This window comes from Leptopilina heterotoma, unplaced genomic scaffold, assembly GCF_015476425.1.
Source record: "Leptopilina heterotoma isolate Lh14 unplaced genomic scaffold, ASM1547642v1 Lhet_52, whole genome shotgun sequence".
Lineage (NCBI taxonomy): Eukaryota > Metazoa > Arthropoda > Insecta > Hymenoptera > Figitidae > Leptopilina > Leptopilina heterotoma.
The window spans coordinates 2,820,001-2,832,256 of NW_025111114.1; the positions used below are offsets into that span (position 1 = coordinate 2,820,001).

The 12,256-nt window shown below is 21.7% G+C and overlaps 1 protein-coding gene across 1 annotated transcript in view; it reads right to left on the reverse strand.

Annotated features, from left to right (window-relative positions):
* The window catches only part of LOC122507918 (protein obstructor-E-like), a 5,441-nt gene extending 732 nt beyond the window's left edge, over positions 1-4,709 (reverse strand). The window contains exons 1-3 of the mRNA XM_043620927.1: positions 4,519-4,709; positions 2,317-2,637; positions 609-1,005 (exon numbers count right to left, since the gene is read on the reverse strand). Coding sequence (XP_043476862.1) covers positions 609-1,005; positions 2,317-2,637; positions 4,519-4,555 — 755 coding nt within the window. The 5' untranslated portion in view covers positions 4,556-4,709. The remainder of the gene's footprint in view (positions 1-608; positions 1,006-2,316; positions 2,638-4,518) is intronic.
* Positions 4,710-12,256: the final 7,547 nt, after the last annotated feature.

A 12,256-nucleotide genomic window follows, 5' to 3' on the forward strand; every position in this document is an offset into this window, starting at 1 on the left:
GTATAACGAAATATTGAATTAATTTAGAAGAAAATTTTTTCAGAATAAATTACAAAAATTACAAAAATATTTTGTACAAAACAATTTTCTTATGAACAAATTCAAATTTTAAAAAATGATACTTTTTTATCAAAATAATCATATAAATTAAAGTAAAATATTTTTTTTGAGAAATAATTTTTTCTTTAGAGAAATAAAATTTTTTTTTAGAGAAATAAGTTTTTTCTTTAGAGAAATAAAATTGTTTTTTAGAGAAATAAATTTTTTCTTCAGAGAAATAAAATTGTTTTTTAGAGAAATAAATTTTTTCTTAAGAGAAATAAAATTGTTTTTTTTTTTAGAGAAGTACAATTTTTCTTTACCGAAATAAAATTGTTTTTTTAGAGGAAATATAATTTTTTTAAAGAAATCATTTTTCTTTAGAGAATAAAAAATAGTTTTTTGAGAGAAATAAAATTTTCTTTTTAAGAAATAATTTTTCTTTTAAAGAAATAAATGATTTTTTAAAAGAAATAAAATTTTTCTATAGAGAAACAAAAGTTTTTTTTTTTTTGCTACAAAACAAAAAAAAAATTTTCTCTCCCACTCTCTAAATTTTTAATACAAACCATTCGGGAATTTTTCTCGCCCAATCACATTTCCCTGTTGCCTCATCAAAAGCCTGTCCAAGTTTACAGCCACTGCGTCGTGGAATTTCCCCATTCACGCAAACATAAAAATATTGACAGTCCTCACTATCGGGATAACGTGGATGCGTCGCTGCCACAGATTCATCAACTTTTGGACATGTGAAATTGAAAAGTTCACGTGAGCCACAACCTTTTTTTTGCGCCTCATCCGGCCAATTGCAAATTCCAGTTTTCTCCGAGAACACCAAACCGTCGGGACACGTGATCATATTAAATTTACCCTCAACACAATAATAAAATGTGTCGCAATTCCTGACGTCCTCGTGGGCAAAGTAGCCGTGCATTCGAGGACAGTGGAGACTTGGATGTGGTGTTTCTGCAAAAGAAAAATGAAGAATTGAAGAAAAAAAAATTGTTTAACAAAGGTCATTGGGATTTTTATTTAATTTAATTTTTATTTATTTTATTCTATTTACTCTATTTTTTTATTTATTTGTATTTATTTCTAAATTTATTCTATCCTTCTTCGTTTCATTTTTTAATTTATTTTATTTACTCTATTTATATTTAATATTTATTTATTTTTATTTATTTATTTATTTATTTATTTTTATTTATTTTTATTTATTTATTTTTATTTATTTTTATTTATTTTTATTTATTAATTTTTATTTACTCTATTTATTTATACTTATTCTATTTATCCTATCCATTTATTTTTATTTATTTTAGTTTAATTATTTTATTCAAAAATCTGACGGAGAGTGGAATCGAACCCCGGTTACGCTAGTACAACCCAAGCGGCGCCTTACACACCGCGGCTATTTTCGACGTCTTTAATTTAATTTATTTTCTTTATTTATTACATTTTTTAAACTATTTTATTCCCTTTAGTTATTTCATTTTTATTTATTTTTCTTATAATTATAAATTTTAATATATTAATAATAATATTAATCCTTATATATAGTTTATTATATTTTCGTTTTTGCGTCATTATATTTTTATTTATTTTATTTATTTAAATTATTATTTTATTTAAAATTTGCCGGAGAGTGGAATTGAACCCCGGTTGCGCTACTAGAATGCTGGCGCCTTACGCACCGCAGCTATTTTTGACATCTTTATTTTATTTACTTTAATTATTTCGTTTTTATAAATTATTTTATTTTTTGTTAAATATTGTATTCATTTCATTGTATTTATTTTACTTATTAATTTTTATTTTTGTCTAATTTATTTTATTTGCTTTATTTATTTTATTAAAAAAATCTGACGGAGAGTGGAATCGAACCCCGGTTAGTCTGGTACAACCCTAACGGTGCCTTACGCACCGCGGCCATTTTCGACGTCTTTATTTACTTTATTAATTTCATTCTTTTATTTACTTTCTTTACTTTAATTATTTCATTTTTTAATTTATTTTATTTGTTTTATTCTATTTGTTTATTTTATTTATTTTGTTTATTCATTTATTTAGTTTGTTTATTTATTTTGTTTATTTTTTTGTTTATTTTTTTGTTTATTTTTTTTCTATTTTTTTTCTATTTTTTAAAATTTTTTTTTAAATTTATTTTTTAATTTTATTTTATTTTTTTTTTTTTATTGATTTATTTTTTTTTTTATTTTTTTATTTACTGAAAAGTAAAACTTTAAACAAAAATTTTTTTATTTGTTATTTACTCACGTAGTTTTGGCCTCTTCGAGCAATCAATACCAAATGGCAAGTCACATTTTTCCTGCTGGGGACTAAAATCATTGAATACTAAACCATCGGGACATAGTTTCTCAGTGTATTTTCCATCTCGACAATCGTAATATTTATCACATTGTTCGGCGTCTGGAAAATAGCCATTTGGCTCGGGACATTCATCCGTAAGTTCATCGTCATTATTATTATCATCCTCCTCATCGCGAACGGGTTCTGGTTTTTTATAAACTTGCGTAGACACTCTTCGACGATTTTGTTCCGCAGATTGTTGTTTCCTCGTCAATGCACTCGCAATGCCTTCAAAAGAATATAACAAGGTTCAAAAAAAAATTTTAACCAAAAATAAAATTTCATTTTTCTTAAATTTATAAATAAAAGGGGTATTTTTTTGTTTAAATAAATAATACATTTTTTAATTATTTTTATTTAAATGTATAAAACAGTATTTATTTAAATATAAAAAAATATTTATTTAAACAGAAAATTATTTATTTAAGGGCATTTGAACCATTATGACGTCACAGCTTAAAAACACATGCTTCTCACGAATTGTGACGTCATAATGGTTCAAATGCCCTTAAACATAGAAAACATTTATTTAAACATAAATATTTATTTACATATAAAAAACATTTATTTAAATATAAAAAAATATTTATTTACACAGAAAATTATTTATTTAAATATAAAAAACATTTATTTAAACATAAATAATTATTTACACATAAAAACATTTATTTAAACATAAATATTTATTTACATATAAAAAACATTTACATAAATATAAACAAAAATTTATTTAAACATAAATTTTTATTTCATAATTTATTAAAAAATATAAAAAATATTAATTTATATTTATTTAAAAATTCGAAAAATTGATAACTAAAATTTTAATTCATAAATAGCTTTTAATACTAATTGTTTAAATATTTAAACATTTTTCTTTCATTTATATTTTATCGAAAATTAATTATTAAAAGGCAATTGTTTTTGTTCTCTTTTTATAGACAATTAAAATATTATTGTTGTTATTATTATTATTTTTATTAATTAAATAATTATAACGATGTTTAATAATAATAATTATTATTTTTATTACAATTTACATTGAAATAATAAATTAATTATGATAATAATTATTTATTATTATTATAACAAATATTTTCATTATTAAATTATTATTCAAACCGAATATAAAATAAAAAAATAATTGTTTGTTTATTTTCTTTCAAATTTGTTTAAAAATTACTTTTTTCATTTTTTACGCTTGCAAATTTCTTTTCGGGTAAAGAAAATAACAAAAATCGATAAAAATGGTTAAAAAAAAAATATTTTCATATAATTTTAAATAGTTAAAATTTTAGTTCTTTTTAACAGGCGTGGCTTTTAACAATGCGGACGTATTTGTTTCGTAGGAAAAATAATTATAAACTCTGTCAAGGTGCGGGGGGCAATTAAAGTTCAGTAAATATTAAAAAAAAATATTATATAAATTAACAATTAAATTGTAACAAAATTTGATGATAAATAAAAGAAATAAAATTAAAAATAGTCTAATTAGTATAAAAATTATAATTGAAAGTATGTAAATTTTTTTTAAGTTAAACAATTAAATTCTGAATTAATAATATAATAATAATAATAAAAATAAAGTAATAATAAATAAATAAATTTTGAAAACAAAAATTAAAGAATAAACAATAAATAATAAATTAAAATAAGTAGAAAAATATAATAAAGAATAAACAATAAATAATAAATTAAAATAAGTAGAAAAATATAATAAAGAATAAACAATAAATAATAAATAAAAATAAGTAGAAAAAATAATAAATAAATGTTGAGAAGAGTAATAAATTAAATAAATTAATTAAATATCACAGGTTTGTTCGAATACATTTATTTAAATAAATAATAAAAAATGAAAAATAATAAATAATTAAATTTTAATATGAAAAGTGAATTTAATAAAATATAAAAAGGAGAAAAAAATTGTTTTTAATCAGTTTCTGATAGGCCGGTGTAAGTTCGACAAGCGAGAAAGTTGTTGAGACTTTCCTCCTTGGATGTATAGTGCATTCTTGTCAAGGTTAAACCTTCAAAAAGAGGGAGAAAAAAAAATTAATTTTTTTTCTCAGTTAGCGGATGGGGTCAAGGGAATAAATTTGAACTCACCGAGACAAATTAGGAGACAAAGAATTTCTCTCTTCATCGTGACGATGAAGAGGAGATTTTAATTGCAGTTTCTACTTGATCTCTCCCAATATATAATCAGGCACGAATATATAACTGATAGTGATAGTTTTAGAGTAATGCAAGAACTTGATGACTAGAGAACTACTGAGACATCGTCTCGGGGCCCAATGGGTCTTATATGTATCCCCCTCTATTGGGCCCCCAGGAACGACAGGTTACAACACTCACTGTTTGTGTCCAAACGCAGGAGATTTCTTTGCTCTTCTGCATAGACTCGTCCCTATAATAAAACAATTATTCGATTGCATCTATAATATTATTATTTTTTTTTTTGCAAAATTTTGACGAATTTATTAAATTTAATTAATTAAATAATAAATAATTGATTTACTATTTTTTTGTATTTAAAGGCACTTTTTTTGTTTTTTTTATATTTTATATTATTTTTATTTATTTATTTATTTATTTAAATAAAATCAATTTAAATAAATAATAATTTAAGCAAAAATAATTAGGACAAGGCGTTTTATATTTATTATTCAATATAATAGTTAGTGATACATTTTTTTTATTTTTCATGTATTTGGTACAATTTGTTTATAATTTATTGTTAGAAATTTTTTGATATTACAATTAGTTTGTTATAATAATTATTTGTTGTTATTCTAATTTCTATTCGTTGTTATTATAATTATTTGTTATTACAATTACAATTTGTTAATTATTTTGTTATTACAATTATTTGTTATTATGATCATTTGTTAATACAATTATTTGTTGTTATTACAATTACAATTTTTTAATTATTTAGTTATTACAATTATTTGTTGTTATTACAATTACAATTTTTTAATTATTTTGTTATTACAATTACAACTTTTTTAATTATTTTATTACAATTATTTGTTATTATTGCAATTATTTGGAATTAATTAATTTATTATTATTTTATCATTACTATCTTTATTATTATTATTGGATCGTGTACATTAATTTGTATTTTTGTCGTTACCTTTAAAAAAAAAAAAAAAAAAAAAAAAAAAAATTGTATTACTATTGTTTTTTATTAATTATTTAATATAACAATTAGTGATACAATTTGTTGCATTTAATTCTGTTTGTAAAAATACAATTTGCTTTCTATTTCTTAATATTGTATTTTTTACAAAAAAAATCTTTTTGTTTTTTGTTCAAAAAAAAATTTCAAGTAAAGAAATAGAAATAAATATAATTTTAATGAAAAAATGTTAGTATTTATAATAATAATTATTATAATTAAATTATAATTTTTGAGTTGTAATTATATTATAATTAAATTATAATTTTTGAGTTGTAATTATATTATAATTAAAATGATAATAAAAATAATAATAATAATATTAATAATAATTATTATAAATAATAAATAAAAATAATAAAAGAAATAAAATAAAAATTTTCCTTTTCATTCCATTTTCAGAAAAAAAAATTTTTTTTTACTTATTTTGCAATAAAAAGATGGAGTTTAAATGGAAAATTCATAAAGAAAATTTTTATCTAAATAAAAAATTGTTAATTAAAAAAATTTTCTTTTTGGTAATTAAAACTTTTCATTGAAAACTTTTTTCACTTTTATTAAAAATATTTTTGAGAAAAACGCTAAAAAAAAATTAAATCTCACAGGGTGAGAAATAAAATCACCTTGACATTCCAGGATTCTAATGTCAGCGGGCACCCGGTCACCAGTTTCCAGGAGGACAATGTCCCCGACTTCCAATTCCGTTATAAATTCTTTTTTTCTCATTGTCTCGCGAGACTTTTATATCCTTTCGTGGAAAATTAAGTTTATTTATTTCAGAATCTCTATAAATATATAACCGTAATTTCTCATAAATACCATTAAGTTTAATCACTTTTTTCTAATTACGTTCTGGTAATTTTAGATTTTTTTTATACCTCTATATAAATTTTTAATTAAAAAAGTACAAAATTAAAATATCAACTTTATTTTCTTTATTTCCACTTTTGAAAAAATTGTTGTTTTTTAAAAGAATTTGGCAATATTATATTAAAAAATTATTATATAAACAGAAATAATTAATTAATTTAAATAATTAACAAATTATAATTTTTTATTAAAATTTTTTTATTAAAATTAAATTTATTTTTTTTTATTCAAAAAACAGAATCAAAATTATAATTTTGTTCATTTTTCAGAAACGCACGGAAGTATTTATGTTGCCTAACGAAAGGGGTGCATACTCCCTGTTGAATGGCGACACGTTCAACACTCGACAGAGAAGGTAAAAAAAACCATTCACAGATAATATAGAAATGATTTTTTTACTCGTTATCTACATTCGATACAAACGTTTTAATCATGTTTCGATGACAAGGCAGAAAACTGCAGATCTAACGATGATAAAACCGTTTGAAGACAACGAAGAAATTGTTAATTGATTCTTTTCAACAATTAAAACAAAAGAAAAAAAAAATGCTACATTGAAGGTTTTTTAATAAAAATAATAATAAAATGTTATTACTTAACAAGTATTTAAAAAATTAAAAAAAAAAATTTAAATAAAAGAAAAATGCTGCATTGAATGGTTTTTAATAAAAATAATAATAAAATGTGGTGTATAATTTATTTACTTAACAAATATTTAAAAATTTTTAATTTTAAATTAAAAAAAAAAAAAAAAAAAAAAAAAGTGATATTTAAAATGAAAACAAAATTAAAATTATAGTTATTTAAAAATTAGCAATAAATAAATAAAAATAATAACAAAAAATGATGTACAAATAATTTTTTTCATAGTTAATTAACATATTATTCAAAAATTATTTAATTAGTGGTTAGTTAACAAAAAATCCGCTAATATAAGACAAGTGGCACCAAAAAATAAATCGAAATTTTGGCGCCACTTGTCTCATATCAGCGGATTTTTGAGAAACTAAACTCTTTTTTTTAATTATTAATTTCTTTATCTTTTGCTATTTTTTTATTGAAATACTAGCTGTCGTACCCGTCTTCGACGGGTTTTAGTTTCTACCAATACATTTAAGTTTCTACCAATCTGGAAAATCAGGAAATAGCTAGGGAATTTAATTTGACCGGAAAAAAATAATAATTAGTTACCATTATAGCTATTTTAGTAGGAAAATATTACTATTTGAATCAGTGATTGACTTTTTGTTATCAAATTAGTTATTTTAACCAATTCAAATGCAGAGAACAATATTTATCAATTTGTAGTACTTTAATTAATGTATTAAAAAAATTAAATTTTCCATACAGTTTTTGGAGTTATAGTAGAGTCTAATTGGAACTAATTGTATCGCAAGTAGACCCTACGTTACGACTGCTAAAACCTAACATAAGACCTAAATTTTAGGCTGAAAGTAGAGCTTAAATTTTGACTCGGGTCTGTTTTCATAAATATTATACATCAATAAAAATTGAAGTAAAAAGCAATTTTTTAAAAGCGAATTAATATAATGAAACTTTTTCTTAATTTGATAGGAAAATTCCCGGTTCGGCATATTCCCAGCTTTTTACAGTTTTTCCCGTTTGGTAGATACCCAGTTAAATGTATTAGTATAAACAGAAAACTATACGACAGCAAGTAATACAATCTATATTTATATGAACTTAAGAAACAGTATTTTCATAAAATAAGTAAATTTTTATAGCCATTTGTAGATTTATTTATGGATAAAATCAAGTAAATTTAAATTTGACAAAAAAGAGATAAACCGTGAAAAGTTTGGACAAAGCAGGGAATTTTGTTAAACAAAAATAGACACCGTGTTAACTTTTGTCTTTACATTGCTCAAAACATCTCTTAAAGTTAAATCTAGAGTTAAAATGAAAAAACGTTTTAACATGTAAGTTTTTGCCTAGTGGCATAATATGCTTGTATTGTATCACAGGTGACTTACAATTCTTGACATCCTGCGAAATCATTTTAATCATAAAAAATTTCCATTTTCAATATTTCTGAACTTCTTGAAAATATTAGATTGATTTGATAAATAATTTTGAATTGCACTATTTTGACATCAAAATATTAATCAGAGACTCCAAAAATACTACTGAATTATACTTCATATAGTAATTAGTATCGATTTTTTGATATATTGAAAATTTTTTTATATTTCTTGTAGGATAGTATTTTTTGCAAAATTATGATAAAATCTGACTAAATAACATATAATATTCATTTTTAGAAAGTTTAAAAGCTATCCATTAAAAATTGTGAAATTTGGAAATTTTCCATTTTTCAAGTTTTTGAAAATATTTTTATATTTACATCTTAGTTGTAGAATAGTATTTTTTGAAAAATTATGCTAAAATGTGACCAAATAACATGTAATACTCAAATATAGAAAGTTTAAAAGCAATCCATAAAAAAATGTAAAATTTTGAAATTTTCGATTTTTTGAAAACATTTTTATACTTACATATTAGTTATAGGACTTTATTTTTTGCAAAGTTATGCTAAAATGTGACTAAATAACATATAATACTCAAGTATATAAACTTCAAAAGCAATCCATGAAAAATAAAAAATTTTGAAATTTTCGATTTTTTGAATTTTTTGAAAAAATTGAATATCTCCCGTTCTAATTAATATTTTTTAAATCTGTAAATTTATAAACCTTCCTTGGGTCAATACCTAATAACCTACCAAGTTGGACTTAAATCGATTCACATGTTTTTGTGTGATTGGGGTACAAAGTTTTTGTGACAGACAAACATACATACATACATACATACATACATACATACATACATACATACATTAAATTTTTTAAGAACATTTTTGGAATCTCTGATGTCCATAATAACTAATCATGTTAACATTTTGAAGTTTTAAGCAATGTACAGACAGACATCTGATTTTATTAATAAGGATAAAGAAAACGAAAAAAAAACCAAAAACAAAAACCTCAAATAAAGGCGTTTTTTTTAAAAATACACCCAAAATCATCAAAAAATACGTTTTTTGACAAATTTATCTAATTTAAATGTTTTTTGTAGTTTAAAAAGTTTATAGATAATAATTACTAATTTACTAATTAATTTAATAAAAAATTAACCATTTTGTAGTAATTTCGTAAGAATTAACTATTAAATAATAAACAAATAATTTTACAATGAAAAAGAGGATTTTAGGAATTGCAAGAAGGGATAATTTAAGTTTTTAATAAAAGAACAATCAATTTTTTATTGCATAAGTGTTTATTCGCCATTCACTCGTAAACAGTTTTTTTTTTTACATTGTCGTGAGAGCCGCGACCTTAATTAACCGTCAATAGTTAATTATTTTCTTAGATTCTGATAATATTTTCAATATTATTAATTATTAATAATAGTGTGGTTGCGTAGTTTTCATTTACATTCATCAATCGATTGGGAAAAGTTGCGGGTGCAATCTGACTATCAAGCAACATGATTAGTTTTTCTTTTCATTTCTTTATTTTTTAAATTGTGCGCTCTCGATTCTTAAAATTCTAATCGACACACATGGCACTGTATAATGAATTTGAGCTCGCCATTAAAACGTCAATGAAATTTTCATAAAGAAGAAAAAAAAAATAAATAGTAAATTTTGTAAAATATTTCAAGAAAAAGGAATTCAAGAAAAAAGAATCTGGAAATTTTTTTTTTCATTACAACGTTTTAGTGGCAGCTTAAATAAAATGAGTCTATTGTCGATTGACATTTTGACTGGCGAACGAATTATTAATAGAATACAATATATTAATTAGGTTTTATTTTCACAACTTTTTTTTTTTATATCACTTACGTAATACAATTTGAAAATTTAATTCACTAACGATCTTGTCGGAGGAAAATTCTTCCGACAGGAGATATATTTTTCATGCTTTCTTCACTTCTTTTTTTCATTTTTTTTTTTTTTTTTTTTTTTTTTTTTTGTTAAATAATCACAGACGTGTGCCAAACGTAGTAGGCTTTCAAAAATCTAACATTAAACACTATGCGTCTTACAATTTCGGATAAAATATATATAACAGACTTATTATCCGAATATTGTTTATTTTATTTTCAACGGGAAAAATATGTCATCTTGAATGTTTTTTTTAGAAACAGGAAGACATAATTTTGCCACTTTATATATCAGAAAATTAATTATCATCATCGATAAAAGAGAAAGAATTACAAAAAAAAATTCTCAAGCACACTTTTCTTTTAATTCCATTTGAATTAAAAACTTAATTAGAAAAATCTTATCTTAAAATATTAAAATTAAATACACAGTGTAAAAATACGTTTTAAACGTATTTTCTCTAAATAATATTTTTTTTTTAAATCTCCACACAATTGAATAAATTTTTAGATAAAAATATAAAATAGGAAATAAAAAATAAAAAAGAGTGAAATTAAAAAAAAGAAAATATTAATTCCCGCTGAATAATTAATTTTCATAATACGTACACACGGTCACACCTTGTACAATTAGTTACATAAAAAAAATATTGTGTTAAATTATCAGATAATTGTTTCAATCGCTTAATCTTAATTAGATTAAGGTCCGATTATTTATAGCATATAATATTATAATATATATATTTTTTTATAAATATCTCACAAGCATTCTCTATTTACAAAAAATTACTTTCTCATCGTCAGTCTCTCTCTCTCACACTTTTCGAATTTTGCACTTTTTCGAATAAATTTCATGAAAAAAACTGTCGGCAAAAAAATTAATTTTAAAAAAGTTTTTAAAAGAATGTTTCAAAAAAGTGAAAAAAATTTCATAACTCAAAAAGGAGACGTAAATATATCGATCTTTAATTTTATAATAAAATTTTTTACCTAATTCAATTTTATTTAATTTAATTGCAAATTTATTTTGCGAAGTGCTTTCCAAATTTTTTGTTAATAATTAAATATTTAATTATTCAATTATGAATTATTAAATTTTTATTTTATTAATTATTTATTAATATTAATTATTTTTATTTTAATTATTAATTATTTTTATTATAATTATTAATTATTTTTATTTCAATTATTAATTATTAATATTAAAATATTATAATTATTAAATTGAATAAAATTTAATTATGAAATTAATATTTTAAAAAACGATTGCAAATACTTAGACGTTGCGTAACGAACGTTAATTAATAATTTTTTCTCATAATGCGTCTCCTACACACATTTCAAAAAGGTTAATAAGCGATTTGGACAATGATATTAAATTAACACGATTTTTCTCAGGGTCATATTGAGTCAAGGACCCTAAAAAAAAAAACCACCGTCCAGACATTCGATGAGTTAGTAAATATTCGTCCCACGCAAAATCTGAGATTTTAGTGACAGAAGAAAAAAAATTATCGTTAAATATTACCACAAAAAAAACCACAGAAAATAAAAATAGAAAAAATCAAAAAGGAATTTCAAATTTTATATTTATAATTTTCAAATAACAATTTTTTTATTCTCTCTACATAGCAAATAAATATTAGCGGCTTATGTTAAGTGCCAGCACTCACTAGACCGCATTATTTCATTTACAATAAATCTTTTTTTTTATTTATTCTTTAAGAATTATTAATACCAACAACTTTGAGTTCTTCCCCCCAAAAGAAAAAAAGATGAACGAAGGAAAAAGTGCAAAATTCGAAGTAGAGTTTTCATGCCTCCAGTCTCTGTTACTAAAGAAAATTCTCGAAAAGTTCAATATTTCGAATTTTAAAAATATAA